Source organism: Anas platyrhynchos, chromosome 1 (genome assembly GCF_047663525.1).
Source record: "Anas platyrhynchos isolate ZD024472 breed Pekin duck chromosome 1, IASCAAS_PekinDuck_T2T, whole genome shotgun sequence".
NCBI lineage: Eukaryota > Metazoa > Chordata > Aves > Anseriformes > Anatidae > Anas > Anas platyrhynchos.
This window is the reverse complement of record NC_092587.1, coordinates 16,269,613-16,289,971: the sequence shown is the minus strand read 5'-3', so window position 1 is coordinate 16,289,971 and position 20,359 is coordinate 16,269,613. Positions and strand designations below refer to the sequence as shown.

Here is a 20,359-nt window from a genome sequence, read left to right as displayed (position 1 = left end):
TTGCAGCTGCTTTTCCTTTCTCCCTGTCACCAGCTGTCAAGTCCAAAAAGAAGTATTTCCTTTTTTCCACATAAATCTTAAATCTGCGCTTCCCTTTCCCAAGGGTCCACCTGTGAGACATTCGAGAAGCTTCAAGCAGTGAATGCTGTGAGGATTTGTCTGGTTTAGGTACTCACCTCAGATGTCAGCAGGCTTATTTTGAAAAATTAGAAATATTACAAAATACAATGCTCCTGGTGCTGCTCTGCTGATGCTGTGAAAGACCAAGGATGCATTGAGAGCTCCAGCATTTTCCTCTCTTACTCACTGAAGTGAATTCTTTTAAAGGTAACCTTCTATGTATAGAAATTGTTGGGTCACCTTATGTTAGTCCTAGAATGCAAAATATGCTTCACTCAAGGTCTGTGTCTTACAATCTGTCTGGCAGAAATTTTTATCTGATTCCTGCCGAAGTGAATCATGCAGTTATAAATCCATTTCTACAGCTCGGCTGAATGGGAATAATTAGATAGGCATTTGAGATTGCGGTATCGTTTCCGAAGATCAGTGTAGTTTCTGCTCTTCAGCAGTGGCTCAGAGTCACTGATGTTACCCATCCGAATCTGTCAGAACTTGACGTGCCATTTCTTTGCCTCGGCTTTCCAAGATGACGCATGGCGATAAGAGGCAGGCTCTGGCATTCTTCTGACTTGGTCCGCGGGGCTGCTTTCCTCTTTGTGCGAGTTTTGCAGAGCAAACCACAGGAGAAAAACACCCGCTCCAGGTTCAAGACTGCAGAAACAGGAAACGAGGGCTTTGTCCTTTTTGATTAGTGTCCAGCATACCAGTTTTGATGGCCAGGATCCAAGAACAACCTTCACGATTGACCATGCGGCCAAAACCACGATGATCTCATTGCCAGTGGCCAGTGACACGTAGCTGGTTAACTAATCAAAGTTATTTTTTGGTTTTGAATCATATTTTTTTAAAAAATAGCATGTTGCCTATAAACGCAGAATCTGAACAAAATACATAGGATTTTTTCTATAAATATTGCCAGTCTGGTCGGTCTTTTCCAAAACTACAAAATTTCCCTGAAGGTTTTTGCCTATTTTATCTTCTATTTGTTCTATTTGTCTATTTATTTTATTCAGATGATACAAAAAAAATTCTTATTGCAGTTTCTTATTGGCTTAAGTTTCCTTTTGCTTATTTGCTTCTTATTCTGTTTAATTTAGGAGGCCTCTGTTAAAAAAAAATAGATAAGCAAATCCGGTCAGTTGAAAATCCAGTAAGGGCAAAGAAAAACTATTCCCTTCAATACCAAAATTGGGGAAAAGTTGGTATTTTGTTGACAAAACTATTTTCATTCTGGGGATTTCTAATGGAGGCAAGCTAATTGAAAGTCTGAATTCCTCTGGCTGCAGGAGGTGGTTATACTTTATGTTGGGTCTCAGTGGAGGGACCTTGAGTGTACTACTCACTGCTCATCTGTGGGGTAGCTGCTCCCCATCACTCCCCTTGATTTTGATCTGCCTCTTAATAAAAAAAACAAACAAAAACACTTAAACATTAATTGAACTTGAGAGGAAGACAAAAGGGAGTGATAAAGGCTCTGAAACCTTTCACTTCAGGCATGCCTGTTACAGGTGGGACATCCATGCCCCAGTCATTGCTCCCATCAGCATTTAGGGATTTGATGTGAATTGAGGTAGCACGGGGAGGGCATGAAGAGGGGGTAACTGCTTGTCTGGGTCCCTCCTTGGGAGAAGCGTGTTCAAGCAGAAGGAGCAGCTGAGCAACCTTTGCCATGCCTGGCACGTGTGGAAGGTGATGCATGGCCATTAGTGCTAAAAGAAGCCTCCCCTCATCCTCCCCTAGATGGATGCCCCCTGGTTTGATCCTGCACTGATTTGCAAGTGGTCTTGTGATGACTGCAACTAGAGAAAGCTGGAAAAAGTGCACACGTGCCTAGGAACCCTCTGAGTTTCCCACGCTGTGCTCCTGCAGATCACGAACACAGTGAGCAGCCTGCTGAGCTGTCACAGCTGATTTTTTCTTGTGTTTTTCTGCTTCAGGGACGTGGGCAAGGCTGTGCATTGCCCAGCATATCGGTGGCTCTTACAGCTGATACGCAACTGTTTTGAAAGCTGAGCTGTAAACAGAAGTGACATCAGGAAAAAGGGGCCGTTGCCTTTTGCCAGTGTTGCCTCCTTTGATTTTGAGTTGAGATAGCAAATCTGAACTCAGGCCAGCGGGAAGCATCCCTGGGCTTTCACTGTGAGCTGCAGACCTTGTAGGAGTAAAGAGCAAAGCGTATCTCAAGGCAAATGACACGTGGGAATATAGAGACGCTCGGAAAAATAAATGTGATGGATTTCGTGTTGCTGACACTGGTTTGAAAGGAGCCCTTTGAGGCCACTAATACTCAGTTTCTGTGTGAACACCGAGGCAGAGAAGCTATTTCCTTATTGCTGCCCCTGGTTTTGAACCTCCCAGACCCCCCACCCCAAGTCTTCCCAACCCAAAAATTGTTTTAATCTATTGAGCCCTGGGGAAGTTCTTGCTGTCATCAGGCCAGATGAGTGAAAACGTTTGCAGGGAAGAGAACGAAGCATTTTGTGAGCAGCCATCGCTTGGCTTTGTGGGCAGCACAGTGGGATACCCCAAATGGGCACTTTCTCTTCTGAAGTTTGCAGTTTGTTGGGTGCTTTCATGGTTCTTTAAGAAGCCTGTCTGAGTCCTCTGTAAGACTGGGGGACCAGGGGACAGGGACAGGCACATCTCTTCTGCTGTCCCTGCCGCTGCAGCCCCCGCTGCGATGAGGTGCAAGATGCAGACCCAGGTGATGGGCTGGGAAACCAGCTCTTGCCTTTTAGCTATGGATATTTAGCTATGCATTCAATTAGAATGAAAATGCAAAAGATATTAAAACCTTCTCTCTTTAAAGTTCAGAGAGGCTTGGAAATCATCAGGGTAATTAGGCAATAGTTTTGGTTATGTATGAAGCGAGATCAAGCCCTGTGCAAGGCGGTGGAGCCCCCAGCAAGTCACTCCGTGTCTCTATCAGGTGCAGCCATCTCCAGTGGGATTTTTCATCCAGACAGGTCTGATGGGTGCCGTGATATGTGCAGTCTCCATGGGCATTAGCATGAAGTGGGAACCAGGCCCTCCAGCTGCAGTCCAAAGGCTGCGTCAGAGGGGGAGAGGCATTGGGGTGGGATCCTGGGCTGTCCCCCTCCAAGGGCTGGGGACAGCACAGTGATGGTGTGCAGGGAGCTGGCACAGCCCTGCTGTCAAACGTGGCCAGGTAGAGCAGTCTTGCCAGTCCCTGCTAGCAGGGGAAACCAGCTTAGGTGCAGGGAGATGGGCAGAGCCCAGGAAGAAAAATGGCTTTACATTTCAGCAAGCTGGAAAATCTCCTGGTCAGGAAAATGGTCTGGAAGGAGATGGCAGTGAGTGTGCTCATGCTGCCTTCCTACACGGTGTCCTTCCCTCATCCAGCCTGTGCTCAGGATGGGGACTTGTTTCCCCCTGCCTGCCATGTGGCTGTGCATCCCTGCCAGCTTCTTCCCTGCCCACACCTCTCCCCCCACAGCGGCTGTACCCCATGGGCACCAGGTCTCTGAGAGCAAGCAGCGATGCTGGAAGAGGGTATTGAGGAAAGCTGGGTCTATTTTGAGCCTCACTGCAGTCAAAATTCACTGGTGCTTATTCCTGCCAGCATATCCAATGTGCCTTACTTCCCACCCTCTGGAAACACTCCCTGCTATGACCAACCCAATTCGCGTTTCAAAACTCGCAGCTCGCAGGTGCTGGTTTCAGAGGAGTTAATGGCAACCTTGTGCGGCATTGAGCAATCCAGTTGGCATCGATTTGTTCTTAATCCCCTATGCAATTGTTCAGGCAGCAAACTGAAATATGTTGTTTTGTTTGTGTTTTTTTTTTTTTTTTTTCAATATTGTGTACAAAGTAAATAAGCCTGAATAGCACAGGCTGCATTAAAGATAATGATGCCAATATTATTATTATTTTTTTTTTAACACACCAGGAATTCATGGTTGCTTTCTGCAGTTTCTCCTCCCACAGCTTGCCTTTCCATAGCTGTCTGACTGAGCTCGTACTGCTGTTGTTGCTGCCAGGGGGACCAGTGGGTGAGAGCTGCCTTGGGACCCATTGCTCCACCATCCCCCAGGTGTCACAGGTACCCGTCTCTGTCAGGATGAAGAGATGACTCATCATACACAAGCAACTACATGAAAGCAAAAATAAGTACATGAAAGCTTCATTTTAAGTGTTTTCAAGAGCATCTGCAGCTTGTGAAGCATGAGAGGTGGCTTTCCCTGGAAGCTCTTTGGCAGCATGTGGGAGAAGCCAGACGCTTTCTGTGCCTGGACACGCTCGTCAGGATCCTCTGCTTGCACCAACCCTGACATCACTCCACAAGTGTGTCTGTAGCCAACACTGCTATGGTGGCAGGGCATGACATGGCATAGCCACAATCTGGATTTGGGCTGTTGTAGTCTGTCCAAAGTGTTCGCAGTGTGGTCAGCCACAGCTTTCACCTCTGCCACGCGTGGCACGTAAACCACAGTGGCTGTATGCTCCCGTCTGCACATTCGCCCTGCTCACCCCTCATGTTTTCATTTCTGCTCTCGACGTCTTGGTTTTAAACCACTACCCTTTCCTGACAGACTGTGGCTCATGTCTGGGGCTGCCAGGTCAGGAGGGAAGCTCTGTACGAGCACGATGGGCTGCTGGCAGGGGTGCACACAGAATTAGGCCACAGGCCCGATTTTGGCTGGGAGCAAAGCCTGCTGGAGTCAATGGGAATCTTCCTGTTGACGTAATGGGCTTTGGAGCAGGCCTCGGCCTTGATGTTCTTCAGGCCAGTGTTTCTAATGTAAACATTTGGCGTAGTGTGAATAATAGATAATTATTTTCATATATTCTTTCCAAAGTCCACAACTTGCGTTGGCAGTCAGTGGTCCTAAACGTGCAAATGTGATACCAGCAGGCTGAATTGAAGGAAGGGACGAAAGCCATAATTCCTGTGGCCAAGGGGAATCATTCCTGTGTCATTTCATTCAATGTGGTATAAAGAAGGAATTGGTCATCAGCAGCGTTTCTGATCCCAGAGCAGGAAGCTTTAACATGATCCATTACTGCCTGTCTAAGAAATGATAGGGTGTTATACAAGATGTGTTTACACCAAAATGAGGTGATGGAGAGTATTTCTCAAAGACTTCAGTTTGTCCACTTTTTTTGTTATCACAACATTTAGTATTGCTTTTCTTTAGCAAAAGAGAAATTTGTATTTTCATCTGTTTCTATTACATAACAAGGACTGCTTGGGGATGTTCAGGGATGGTTGCCTCTGGACCTTTGTCCTGCCCTTTTGGACAACTAAGACCAAAATTAAATTCACAGTTTTGCCTATTTTCCTTTTACTTTTGTGGTTGCTTTTCTCCTGTTTTGGCATAGCATCTTGCTTAGGTTCCCATCCTCCGTTTTCTGTGCAGTTTACTTCCTTTTAGGATGCTTTCTCTGTTCTGTAAGCCCCTAAAATCCTCCATAATGTAGACAATGTTTTAAAGAGTTTGTCTTATGGATGCTCACAGCTTTCTCATTCCTGATCATAGAATGGCTTTGTAGTGCATACAGCAGTGGTTTGGAAGGGATAATTTTAATACACTAACATCTTACGTATTTTAAACCTTTTTCCATGGTGTGCAAGCACGCATGCAAGGCAGGGGCTTTGCACTGCAGACTTTGCGAGGCAACAACCAACCAACATTTAGTGCAGGACTACTCATGTCACTTTTATGGATGTCTGCTGGGTTTTACTGCTGTTTGCTCAGCAGGCAGCTGAGCGAAACCCGTGTTTTAGGTTCCAGCTCTGCTCAGGCAGCCAAATATTGCCTGCTGTCTCCACTGCTATGAGCTGCTGCTACTTACATGCTGCTGCCACCCAAGCAGTGGAGAGGACACTAAAACTATGGCATCTTCAACATTAATTCAAGGCTTAGTACTGAACTTGCTAGGCAAAGAGGTGAAAAAAAAATGAGGCCTTTTGCAGATTTCACTGCCACTGTGGCTTTTCTCTTTGGCAGCCACTGCCACCCATCTGTTTCTTCTCTCCTGACCTGCAGAGGATTGCAGCTCTGCACAGTGTAGCCTGCTCCCATATGTAAAGACACGGCTGCAAGCAGTGAGGGATGGAAGTCTGATCATTCAAAGGCATGTTACCAAATGACGTCTGCTGCCTATGGATATGCCTGCTTCCTACGAGCTGGGAAAAGCAAGAGGTTTATGTGAACCTATGGAGCGTCCTCATTCTGTTCTCTGGCCAAGGAGTTTGCATGGCTGTGTCGTAAACTCTGGCATCTGCTATTTCCAGATACATTATAAAGCAGGATTAGATTAGATGTGGGTTGGGATATCTATGAAAAAACGTTCTGATGCTAAAATATTTATATAAAATATACAGCTTTGATAATTATCCCTAAGACCCTTGTATATAATAAGCCAAAAAAAAAAAAAGTGTTAATTGTTTTATTTCTGCCAACTTCAAAAACAAACAAAAAGATCCTTTCTGGCCAGGTGGTGCCATTGCCAAATACATGTTTCAGTTAAACATTGCAGTGTTTACATTTCTAGATAATAAAATTCTTGGTTTATGGACTGCCAGAAGATAGAAAGCTGAGATTAAGGTCTCAAATTTGATTGGGTTTGTTGTAAAGGAAAGGTAATCATGAAACAATGGCTATTTAATAAATTCTCAGTTATTACTGTATTTTAGAGAGGTTTGTGCTTTTGTCAGCTTTTACTGTATTCTCTTTTGTTTGTAATGTGTCAATAGTAGTTGTATTAAATCTTTTCTTTAGTTTGATGGAGTGTAAAGATTAGTTGCTGGTTTTTTTTTGTTTTGTTTTGTTTTGTTTTTTAAGGAGCATATTCATCAATGACAATGACACAAAATATGTTTACTTTGATTTCCACCTTCTGGAGATTTCTTTTGCAGAATGTATATGTAGAACATTATTGCCTGGCTATAAGTTCAGTGTGCATGAACTGTGTTTGTAATGAACACCTCTTTCCTCTACAATTACCTGGATGTCCAGAATACTGATATTGGTCTATTCACAGTAGTGTGAAACATTAATAGACTTTTTTTTTCCCTTAATTTTTTCCACCTTGCTTTTGATAAATTTACTTGTGACACCTTTTGAAAGAATATATTATGATTTTTGTTGCCTTCATTACCCCAGTGTCTCAGTATTTCAACATCTGCATCCCGTGCTCCACAATTTACACATAAGTGCCGTTATCACAATGTACATAAGAGAAACTCCAGGACAGAGCGACAAAAGCCACTGTGACAGAGGTTTTAGGAGCCAACCCCACAAAAGGATGTTTGGAGCCCTATTTTTCTTCTTGATCCATCCTTCCAGTGGCTTGGGCTGCTAAGATGCACTCAGGCTACTCAAGACACTCTTAGCAGGATGCCCACACATCTCATCTGCCAGCATGGCTCATGTTTGCAGAGCTCCTTCAGAAACACTCCTGCACCCAGCCCATTTGTTGAAGCCAGGCAGATGATGGCTGTGAGAAGCAGTGACAGCCAGGCCTTGCACACACGGACGTGTTCATCTGTGCCTAGGTCTGCTCCAAGGAGGAAAGTGTGTCCAGCGTTTCTCCTGTGTAGCATCCCTTGAAGGTTGTTTCACACCCCTGACTGAAGCCATCTTGCACCTGCCAAAACACGATGCAGGCTTTTTATAGCTGCATCCTAAGACCTTTGAAAAATCAGGCTGTGTTCGAGCCTCTTTAGCAGAATAACAGATTGGTTGTGCTTGTGTATCGGGTAGCTGCATATGGTAGGCATGTCAGACAGTGAAAGGACATGAAGTATTACTGCTCCATAAAATAGTACATTCTAATACTACTTTTATCCAATTTCTGGCAGTAAACTTCTAAAACTTTTCTTGGAGTATTTCATCTGAGAGGCTCAAAACACGTATATTGTCATGTATGTTGGACTTACTCAATTCCTGATAAGGACAAGGCAACATTTTCACTTCCTTCGTTGCACTTGCTTCAGACCCTCAAAGGGAATGTTGCCTGTTCAAAGTAGAATAGATACTAATTTGGTCACATAAAACCACAGATTGTTTCAGCTTTCCATGAATTTCTGAATGAATAGAATGATCAAATCCAGTGATTCTGCTCTCAAACCCACTGGGGATATGAAAGAGCTGCTTGTCCAGCAGGCTGTATAGCTGTGCCGGTCTTTTGTTGCCCATGGCACACATGCCTGGCTCCTTTCTACTCTCTTTTATTTTAATGCTCTGCAATGGGGCTGAACAAAGCCAAATTTGCTTTTGAAACATAACTTAATTTTGCAAAATCCATCGCTATATGTCTGTGCCCGATTTTCTTTTGTGCTGCCTTCAGAACAACAAGGCTGTGTGGTATCTGACACAGGGCTTTTTCCAGTGATTTATTAACTGTGTCAGAATAGCTGTTGTGAATGCTGGGAAGCTCTTGTATATTGTGACAGTTTATATTGATTATGACAGTTTGTAGACTCTAGTGTGTTGTCAGACAGTGGATAGTATTTTGTCTTCTTACTATACATACCATGGACTATAGATCATAGTGTTTTCTTAAAAAAAAGGACCCATTGTCCACTATTCTCATTCCTCGCTGGTATGAGAGCACTTCTGTAGGGTATTGTGCAACAAATAGCAAAATAGTTCAGGGACCCTATGGGACAGGCAATCAAATGTCAATTGCTTTAGGAAAAAAACGTGAATAGTTTATTCTGCTTCTGTTCTTTCAGTGGAACGAGCTGTGCAGTTGACAGAAGTGGGTAAACTAGTCTGAGGCTGTCGTTTATGAAAATAAAATGCATCCTGTACTAGCTGTTGTCCAGACATCCACAGACTACACCAGAGGAGGTGGTTATATATGACAATTTTGGCTACTGATGTTTCTTAACGGTTGCATTCAGTGTCTTTGGGTCTTCATGAAAGCAGAAATGTTTCTAGAGTGAGTCCAAGGAAGAGTTGGTAAAGATCTCTGGGAGAAAGCAAAAGCTGGCACGTGAGCAGCTATGATGGGCACATCAAAAAGATGACCCCAAATAATGACCTCTTCTTAGTGTTTGCTTTTAGCTAGGCAGTAGTAAAGTAACACACAGGAGAGAAGAATTTTCTGTTTGCCTTAAAGCTGCTTCAGTGTGAAAAAAAGTCAACAGCTGAGCTTTTACAGATATCCTGATCAGGAGGATGGAGTTGAAAGCCATTTGGTTAATTATGCAATAATTAACAATAAATTTATTAATATAATATAAGCAATTAACACTACATTTATTTTTGAAAAAAGAGCACTTGGGGTGCAGCGATAACTGTGAATGGCAAAAGAGCCATTCTGGTTTTTCTGTTCTTGGAAGACCTTTTAGAAGAGACCATAATGGGTCATAAACTTACACTTTCAGATAACAGTCCTTGGGAAGATGACCTTTGGCAATCCGTGCTGTTAGAATTTTGATCTCACACTGGTTTTAGATTGATTCAAATGCAGTTTTTGCTGTGATTATATATTAATGCAAAATCCATTTCCACACATGCATTATGGTTTGACTGAAACACATGCAATAGCAGGTCACTTGTGAAACTGTTATTTCAGGGATGCTTTGGGCCAAGTCTATGGGACTAGGCTGGGACCTAGGAGAGCTGGATTCTGTTCTTAACACCCCTGTGGGCTGGGTAGTGGCCACTCAAGCCAGTTCATCCCTCATGAGATGAACTCACACCCATTTTTAGTTGTTTATTTGCTCTGTAAGATCTTTGAGAGGGAACATTTCTTATCAGAACTCAGTCTCGATCTCTCCTGGGATCTCTTGATGCTACTGTAGTACTAATCATATTTTCTGTAATGTGATCTACATTTTCTTAATGAGTCCTTAATGTTAGCAAGGAGACAGAATCAGACTAAGTGGTTTGATTTTGGTTATGATGCAATTTCCCATTCCATTCTCACATTGAATTTGGATTAATTATAGCATTAACTGTATCATCACAATTATGTTTTGTAAAGAAAGAATGTTTGTACATTCATAACACCACAGTAAGCCTGGGGTATATTAAGATTTTACAGTGACATCTCTCAGTCCAGTGTCAGGTATTATTACTATGCACATATTTATGGGTTTTGTTGCAAAACATCCACAGCTGTACCAGAAATGCTTTAAATAAAGGTTAAATTGAAGAGTTTTTAAATGTCTGCTTTTCATTACTGATTTTTTTTTCTAAGTTTCATAACATTTTCTGAAGAAGGTGTGTAGAATGAATGAATTCAGATGTTTAAATGTGAATATTTCCGTAGGTGGCTTTTATCTAAAGCTCTGGTAACAACTCTCTGTCTGTGCATAGTTCTGGCTCCTTAAGCCTGAGACTGCGCCTGGAGAAGATAATTTTGGTGGTGTGCTGTGAAAAGCAACAGCTTCCCAGCACCGGCTGTAGACTAGCTGTGACTTGTATTTAAGATCCCTTCAGTTGCTATCAGGAGAGCCCCCTTGGTCATCCCAGGGCTGTCAGGCTGTCTGTTTGCTCACTAGCCCCGCCATTTGTTTGCCTGGGATGTTCTCTGGGTGTGCTGTTTGAGATATTTGAGGCATTGGTAATCACTGCAGAAGGATGCATTTCCTACTCAAATTCTGGTGCCCTGAAATGCCTCACAGGTCCGTTTAATTTCTAGGAGACTGCCGGGATGTCCTTGCCCATAGGTTGAAGCCCGGTCCCTGACACCGCTGTAATCTTTTTTTTCCCTTCAGATGGTGTCCACAGCGTAACAGCAGTGTGCACCCTGCGCGTCACCATCATCACTGATGACATGCTCACCAACAGCATCACGGTGCGTCTGGAGAACATGTCCCAGGAGAGGTTCCTTTCTCCCCTCCTGTCCCTCTTCGTGGAGGGGGTGGCAACAGTGCTGTCCACCGCCAAGGATGGCATCTTCGTGTTCAACATCCAAAACGACACGGACGTCAGCTCCAACATCCTGAACGTGACCTTCTCGGCTCTGCTCCCCGGTGGCATCCGAAACAAGTTCTTCCCCTCCGAGGACCTTCAGGAGCAGATCTACCTCAACAGGACCCTGCTGACCCTGATCTCCACGCAGAGGGTGCTGCCCTTCGACGACAACATCTGCTTGCGGGAGCCCTGCGAGAACTACATGAAGTGCGTCTCCGTGCTCAAGTTCGACAGCTCGGCCCCATTCATCAGCTCCAACACGGTCCTGTTCCGCCCCATCCACCCCATCAACGGGCTGCGGTGCCGCTGCCCGCCCGGCTTCACAGGCGACTACTGCGAGACGGAGATCGACCTCTGCTACTCCAACCCCTGTGGGAGCAACGGGCTGTGTCGGAGCCGAGAAGGGGGCTACACTTGCGAGTGCTACGAGGACTACACTGGTATGTGTTTATCTTATCTTTGACCCATGATTTATATGTTAGCCCGTCAACCAGGCCAGCTCTGTATCAAGCTGGAATTGCTGACATTCTTAGTCAAAGGGAGAAAAACTCCTGGCGGTGCCTTCTGGGAGGGGAAGGCTTCTGAGTGCCACACGTCACTTGGGGTAAGGCCGATATCCTCAGGGACACGCCGTGACAGGAGCCGTGCCTTGCTCCAGGCCGGGCCAGGGGGACCAACAACTATTGAAATGATTCCCCTCATGTGAATTTCTACCCACTTTGTGCAAACATATTTCATTTACCTAAATACTTGGAAGGAAAAAGGTGGGCCATGTCCAATGGTTTTGCATGTTAACTCCTTCCTGGCACCTCAGCAGTGCCCACCGGGGCATGGTGTGGGTGGGCAGCCTCAGTAAGGTCACCAACCCTTGGGACAAGTGCAGAGCATGAGGGTGGCTCGTGGTGCCTAGAAACTACCACAATATACATTTATGGGAAACTCTGTGAGGCAGCTCCAGTTTGTAAGTGTCCAGGTGGACTCCAGAAAGCCTCTTCCAGGCCCATGTCCAGCAGCCTTTGCCTCATCATGATCTTGAAAGCTAGTGAAGATCAAAGTGCTGCTTCTCAAACATTCTTGAGATGTTAGGGAGGAATACCAGCCGAATGTTTTCTGGTGCTTCAGTAAAGGCAGTGGGATTATTTGAGTGTTTGAAGCTGCACGTGCATGTGAGCATCCTGTGCTGAGGTGCTGCCTGGCTGTAACTGATGCTGACAGCTCGTCAACATCTGCTGTGACCCCCACAAAATGAGGTGTAAAGCAGAGGGGACTGCTCCCAAGGCGGCCTGTCGGTGCTGAAGTTATAAAAAATTGAAAACATAAATTATTTAAGTCTTCATATAAAAAAATAATATGATGTGTATGCCTACGGGGCTGCATCCAGCCTTCTAGGTGGAAGGGTTTTCCTTCACTTTACATGGCTGTTGGCTCAGGACTGCAATTAAAAATGCAGTGGTGAAAGGAGCCAGCAGCAAGTGAGCAGGGACATGGCATCAGTAAGGGAACTGGACTTTCCCCGGCACAGGGGCAGGAGATGCTCCCTGAGATCAGAGGGGCTCAGGGCAACAGAATCTTCATAAGGTTCTGGAGACAATTTTTCTGTCTGACCATTGAAACCCTGAATCTGCCTGTGATGGCTGGGATTCTGGTCTTTGCTGAGGAATGATTGTTCCTGGGAGGCTTCTTGTGTGTGACTTATACAGTGAAATGCATTATGAAGTCCATTTTCTGTGCATACAGTTGATGCATGATATGGAAAACACTTGGCATCACACAATAGATTTTATAACCAGTTCATTTAATTTAACATGTTTATGTAATACTATAGTATGATTAGGAATGCTTAGAAATAGCAAGTTTCATTGAAAATGGTATGCATATAAATAGACTTAATTCATCCATGAGTAAGTGTCTTGGAAAGTTTTGGAATGACATAGAATGATAGAAACATGCCATTCTCATATCAAATTTTGAGGGTCTTTTGCTATTTTGAGAATAAAAAGACTAAATATGCTTAAAAATGAAAGAGGATAATTTTACATTAATAATTCATGAACATACTTAATAATTAATTCTGTAGTCAGAACAGTCACTGTACCTATATTATTCATATAATATGAATATTCATATATTCAGCAGCATAATATTCATACACAAAGAAAGATTTGATCTGTAACTGTGTTTTCAGTGCATATTTCTTGAGTTAAAAATTAACTGTCCTGCCAGGATTTTGAAGTGATCAGAAATTAAGGAATGTGCACTGCTCATAGGCATGCCAACTTTAGGTTTCAGAGTTAACCATGCCTCAGTGAAACTCTTTATTGTTTGGAGTGACAGTTTGCCTTGTGTTCAAGAGGGCTCTGGAATTCCTTATCCTGTAAATTGATACAAATATTATTGACTATATCTGTTTTATTGCCGAATGAATGCAGTAGACATTTAGTATCCACTCTGTGGTTGGTTTATGTTACATTAGTGCCTTTAGGCTCAGTGTTGCATGACAATGTTGTTTCCATCAGACCTGACACACTTGGCCACATATGGTGGTCATTAGATGGTTGTTTTTCACCCCTTTTACAGAACGAGGTGGAAAATGTTATCAACAAGCAATCTATTACCAAAAATAGTTTACAAAGTACTCGATCCATTATTGAATTTTGTCCATGATCTCCTTTAAGAACTGCATTATTTTGCCTACAATTGTTGACCTTTTTTAAAATAAGTTAGTATCAATTTAAAATTGGGTTTATGATCTATTGATCATAATATTGCATTTGCTGCTTGTATATAAATATTTATTGTTTGCAACAATACAGATTTTATATCTATCTAACATTTAAGCAGCACAGGTTTGTTTCAAGAAACAGCAGTGTGTATTGACTCATAATGCAGCAACTGTGAATGGGAAAAGCAGAACAGTGGCTGATGGCATGGACAGAGCATTGCTAAGGCTGAATATTGGGAGATGGTGGCATTACAGACATGTTTCCATGGGATAAACTCAGAGTAGTAACATACCATTATGAAGTACTTAGGAATCTCTGAAATAATTGTAAAAGATGAAATATGAATGGTAATTGTCAATGAAATGCAGCCTGCTCTGGCAGCTCTCATGTTTCAATTTCCCAATTAAGAGCCTATGTCAAAAAATAATTGCAAGAAAATGCTAAGATCTATCATCTCTCTGCTAACATACGCTGAAACTCGATGATAAATCACTACACAATCATAACCCTGTACTGAATCTATCTGACTGGTCACCTGTTAAAAATATAGCATTTATTTCCTGTGGCAGATAATTATGTCCTATCATAATCAGATGGAATTTCCCCCCATTTTTCCACCCTGCTTTGAAGCCCTCCATTTGTTTTGAAGTAATTGTTAGTCATTTATACATGATGAAAGTTCCTCTGTCTTCAGGAGTCTTCTGTTACGTGCACAAAGGTAAACTGAGCTCTTATAAGATATTTTTGAAACCTGAACGCTGGCTAGTTTTTGGTGAGCTGGAATCAGCTTCACTTCCTGTGATGGAAGGAGGTGAGGGAACAAGGACATATATTTTTAATCATGTTTTTCAAAACAGCAACTGCTTTAAATTCTGTTCTTTGTATAGAAACTCGTGCACAGTAGTGAACAACGGTGCAGGCTGACAATGGTGCTATTGACAGCAGGGAGCTGTGTGCACGACTACAGGCTTAAAGGACGTAATTTAAGTTAAGCAAACAGACTGAATGAACTCAGACACTGTGGAAAACCTGTTTCTTTTTTCCAGCTACGTTCTGTGTATCTTTGAGTGCTGCAGGAGCGGTTGAGCCTCCTATAGGCCATATATCTGTGGACACCTCTTTGGGTGTATCTCCTGCCTTGCCATCAGCTCCCGTGGCAGCTCGGTGCCTGTGATCCTTCTGCTCAGCAGCAGCCACCGGCGTTCTCCTCTGCTGTCCCAATCCCCCAAAGTAAAACTGAACCACACAGAACAAAAGCAATCCAAAGGGAAAAAAAAAAATAATCCTGAGATAAGGAAGAGATATGATGTTCCCACAGTTCTCCGTAGCACAGGGCATTCTTTCTGCCTCCTTTGCTACTTCTCCCCTAGCAAGGAGCAATTTCTGGGGAAAAAAGATATTGCCAGAGAACTTCCCATATCCTCAGCATCTCTCCTTGGATTTCACTTCAGAGAGGGGAGAAATCTTAAGTGGTCATAAATCTTGTAGTAATCAAATACAGCAATTAGAGATCTTTTACGTGTTATATTTTTTTTTAGTCCTCATTTATTTTTGTGATACCATATTGATGTGAGAAATCATGCCATCTAACTTTGCCGCCATGAGTTCTCTCTGTGTGTGCCACAAGGAGGTAATTGTAGCTGGTTTTGCAGAGTCATGCCAGAAGGCCCTATTCATGGTGCTCAGCAAGTTCTCAGGATTTGGCTCTTTCAAACAACATCTAGCAGTAAAAGCAAACATGAAGATCTGGTTCTCTGGTTTCTTAACTCATATCCATCCTTCAGATAGTAATTTCATTGCTTGGTCTGATACTAGTTTCTCATTTTTCAGGCCAGAGAGATTTATTTGGAAGAATTTCAGCTTTCAAATACAGAAATCTGGCAGCCAGGGTAGCTGTAATGAGCATTTTATCTTGGGCAAGAGTGTCTGAAATTCCAGTCTCGGTTACACTTCTGCAGCTCTGCTAGAGCCCTGCACCCATAGGTGTGTAACAGCAAAGTCTTGTACAGCATATCTTAATATTTTAGGAAATTTTCAATGGCAAGGCTGAAAGTTTATCATCCCAGGGCCGTGGGGCTTTGCCAGCACTTTCAGACACCTGTGACCAAGTTTGTCCTGAGCACAAGACGCTGCATAAGGAATTGTGTTCTTCCCAAACACTTCCATGAATGTAGGGGCCTTGTCCACAGTACGGGTCAGCTTTATGGATCATCTCTCTGAAGGATACCTCATTCAAGTATTAAGCTGAATGAAAGGAAGTTACTACAGTATTTTGTACTGGTGCTACCTAAACAGTGTCCCTTAGTCCTGGTTTCCTGGTAAAGGAACGTACATGTACAGGATCCTTCTTTAGGATTACCACTCCTTAGTTTTGTTCTCTGCACAGCTTTCCCACCACTTCTTCAGCTTCCTCTGTTTCATCCACATGGAATTTGTGTAAGGAAAACCCTCTTCTGCCTTTACTGAATGAGCAGACATCTGAGCTGATGTGGCCATGGCAAGCTCCATCCCTGCTGCTGGCAGCAGCCGGGCACAGACCGGCACCTCTCCAAGCCCCAGCAGCTCACGGCACTTGGCCAGCTGGTGAGGGCTCTGTGAGCAGTACAGAGGCAGAGCTCCTCCAAACATTTCTCAGAGCAGGACTGGTGCAAGAGCTGCAAAAGCCTATCTTTTCCTCTTTTTATGATCTTTGCCACTCAGCTATGTACTGTGAGACGTAGCGTCTCATAAATCTGTCTCGCAGTGCTTTGAAGTTTCCCCATATGACCATTGCATTTACCCATGCCACAGAGCAACGAACCACAGATGTTGTCTCATGAGCTGACTTAATACCTAAACATATGAGGAGGAACTTATACAACCTATTCTTTGCAATTAGCCATGGATAATAAGTCTTCCATTGAGTATTACACAGTGCACGCTGCATTTGAAGAGCACAGCAGTCGATTGTGCAAGTTACTTTCTTCTCTCTCTTTTTACTGTGATGTCTATTTTACATCATGGATTTCCGAAAATAAGTACTGGCTTGGGATATTCAGATGAAGAGGTATCAGCAGGCAAAATTCTTGCCTTTGGGTATATATGTGGTCAAGGAACTATGACTTCAGTTCGTTACAAGCCGTATCCGTACAAAGCACTTTTCATCCAAGGATTGCTTTGGACTCCAAAGAAGTTATTCTGAACAGATGAAGGCCATGAGGCACCCCTTTAAGAAAAAGTAATGCTGTCCCCCTACTCCAAAGGGTGGCAACCATGGCGCAGCATCTTCTAGGTCCCATAAAAGCAGTTGGTGCCAAAATCCAGAGCAGCAAGGGCAGCTCCTGTGAGCCATGCCTGGGCTGCTGGTGGTTGGAAAACTGGAGGAGAGCCCTGTGAAGGGGATTTCTTTCCTGACACGCTCTCACACACTTACCTGCAGAGATCTGTTGTGCCCCTGCACGTTAAGATGTGTCCTTGCCTGTTTTTGCAGTGCTGCTCACTGTTAGGGCGTGCAGGGATGGGGCCAGCACACAACAGCCTCGTGGCTGGGCTGGAGCCTCCTGGTGCTCAGCGGGACCTGAGGCTGATAGCACGACCGTGGAAATACCGCTCCATAAGGCAACTGAAATAATTAATACAGAGTAAAGCTACATTTTTATAGAATAGAGTCAAAAGCTGAAGTTTATTAAACTTTTAAACGTTGTCACGCTCCTGTCGACTGTTTTTCTCTAAATGTTGCTGAATCACAGGAGATGAACATCTGGAGCCTGGAGTTTGCGTCAGGTTACCACAGGAGTCCCTGCAGAGGTCCCCCTCTCCTGTAGCGGGATTTTTCCCTGACGGATGTTTCCTTCAACTAATCTTCAACCTATGCTCACTTGTCAGGATGCAGAAAGCCTGCTCTAATTGGATTACTGTGGTGTATTTGTTGACACTTCTCAAACTGTGTAAATGGCCTGCAGCCCTAACATCAATCTGCTGTGCCTTCTCCGAGAGCCCGGAAAAGAGTTTTATCACATTACCCTCATCCCGATGTGTATCAACTAGCTACTGTTTGAAGCCTGAAAGCCTTCCCAGCTGTGCAGCAACCCTCCCTTACATCCACCCCAGCTGCTGCCCGCGGATGGTTTTTGGTTCAGCTGAAGTCTTGCATTTGCTGGCAGTTTGGGTGCCTCTTCTGGAGCCTCGTGTCTTCTCCTCCTTGCCCGTGGAAATTCTTGCACTGATCAAAGCCCTTTGCTGTCATCTGGAAACCTAGCTACGGACTTACTGCTTTGTTTGGTCTTTTCAATTAGTTTTACAGCGGTCTGACGAGGTTCCTGCTCTTCGCAGGCCTTTTTGTAGTGGGTGCATGAAGGGTGCTTTGTAAAAGAAAGCAACAGGTCCCTCACCAGTACAATCACTTAGCCCTGCCTTCAGAAGCTACTTTAGTCATACATCTCCAAAACAATTATGAATTACAGGGTCAAAAATGTCTAAGGTCTTGAACAATTACAGGGTCCAAAATTTCTAGGGTCTAGAAAATCCTGCCTAGTGACTACAGCTCGTCATTTGGGTTTTCTCTTGCATTGTTCTGCTTTTCCTTAAGATGGTTGAGTAGCTGGCCTGGTCTTCCCTTCATTTCCCTGCTCTCATTATCAGTCACCTGCAGAATTTATCACTGATGATCGTAGGCTTTCCTTCCAGTTGTTGACAATGTCAAGTAGCATATAGCTAAAAATCAGTGTCTGAAGGATGTGGGAAATAACTTGTTGGAGGATTCCATGCTTACGATTACATTTTTACACCTGCCCATTATTAATGCCATTGATGTGTGTTATATTGTGATTTGGGGACAGGGTAGGTTCTTACTGGTGTGCTCGCGGTTACATGAGTAGGCAGGCTGCTGACCTGGCATTGCTCCCTGCTTGGCTTTGGCACCTGGCCTCTCCTTCCCTGCCCTCGGCAAGAATATGTCCTATGAACGTGACCCTATCTTTTTTTTTTCAATAGAAGAGAAATACAGGTTGAGCACCTCTGATACCTATTGCCATTCCAATTAATAACAAATTGCGATTCTCTAAAAATTCAGGATTTTCTTGTTTCTAGCATACATGAGATCTCTCTCTTAATGCATTTAACCAGTTGTACATATTTGTCTTTTTGAATGTCTTGCTCCATGAATTTTCAGCATTTTGGGGGGCTTGTACTTGCTTTTGACTTTTACTTCTGATTCTATATTAATGGGATTTCTGCTACCACACCTAAACGGGAGTCACAATTCTCCCAGGCTTTTTGAAAACCTTTGTTGCAATGCATTTGCTTATCTTCACTGGTGTAACTAAAAAAAGGGGAAGGTGGAAAGTAATTACACAAAGTGGAGCTATTTGATATTATAATTTTACAGGTACATGTAAAACCCCTCCTTAATGACGTGGCTAAGTTCCCACATACACTACCTTCATTGTGAATGTGTATTTCCATTGAAGAACATTGATCTGAGAGAAACTACACACGCTAAGTGAATTTTAATTAAAATATTTTAAATAGCATTTTATTAAACTGCTGCAAATTTCTCCGTGACCATCGTTTATGATTGTGCTTTCATTAATTTAGCCAAGTTGAGCCATGTGTAACATATGACTCGGGGTTTTTTCTCATCGTTTTATTTTTTCTGTGTGTGTGTCAAGACAGCCTAGCTGGATGAAATTTTAAAATGTATGCAAGCCACACAAATTCATTCTAATACATCAAAACACGTACTTGCTAAGTGTCAGGGTAGCCCATGCATTAGACTGCCCTTTAAATGTTTTATTACCACTGCTAGGTGTCTTGATGGGTTGTTGCTCACTGAAAATAAACCAAATAGGAAAAAAAAAAAAGAAGAGAAGAGGAAAAAAAGGGGGAAAAAGCAAAACCCACCACCAACAAAAAAAGCACTTGCCCTTCAGTTAGCTGTGGGGAAGATAAAATCATCATGAGGTAGTGTTTTTTCCAGCATACTTCATGTTCTGGAAACCCCCTCACAATTCTCATAGCAGAGATGAAGGCTAAAAAATCGAGTTCCAGGAAGGTTGGAATTAAATATTTTAGATCTTCCGAAACAATATACACATAAAAAGAAATGTAACTTCCAAGGACCAAGGTAATGGGCCTCCTTTTCTCCTGGCTGTGAGTACATAACTGGGAAACAGAACTGAACAAAAGACTGAATTGTGAAAAACATTTGTAATTCCGGGGTTAGCCGTTCCTCTTTTCATCAGTAGCTCAACAACAGGAAAGCGATCGCAGGGCCAGCAGGAAGGATGGTTGGGTGCAGAGAGGAGGGTCTCAGGGTGATGTCCTGTTAGGGAAGGGAAAAAAAGTGCGGCTCCTTGTGTGCCGCTCCTTTGTGCTACGATGACTGAAAGTTTCGACAGTTGGGCACCAGGCTGAGGCACTTGGCCTTGAACATCAAGATAATTACGACTCCGCAATACAGTTGTGCAGAGCGTGGTGGGAACCGCAGCCTCATTGTTGGTGCAAATGCTCTTTTGTTTAGAGCATCACGGTTCACTGCCTGCAGCGCAGCCCCTGCTCCTGCTGGGGACCCGGTACTGTACCCTGCCCTGGTCAGCCCAGCTTTCAGGGCAGTCATCAGCCTGAATTTTCTAAAAATCA

At 43.6% G+C, this 20,359-nt stretch overlaps 1 protein-coding gene across 13 annotated transcripts in view; it reads left to right on the top strand.

Annotated features, from left to right (window-relative positions):
- CELSR1 (cadherin EGF LAG seven-pass G-type receptor 1) overlaps positions 1-20,359 on the top strand; it is a 159,026-nt gene that overhangs the window by 55,380 nt on the left and 83,287 nt on the right. For all 13 annotated transcript variants that reach the window (XM_072032884.1, XM_072032858.1, XM_072032841.1 and 10 more), the window contains exon 2: positions 10,820-11,458. In XM_072032884.1, coding sequence (XP_071888985.1) covers positions 10,820-11,458 — 639 coding nt within the window. The remainder of the gene's footprint in view (positions 1-10,819; positions 11,459-20,359) is intronic.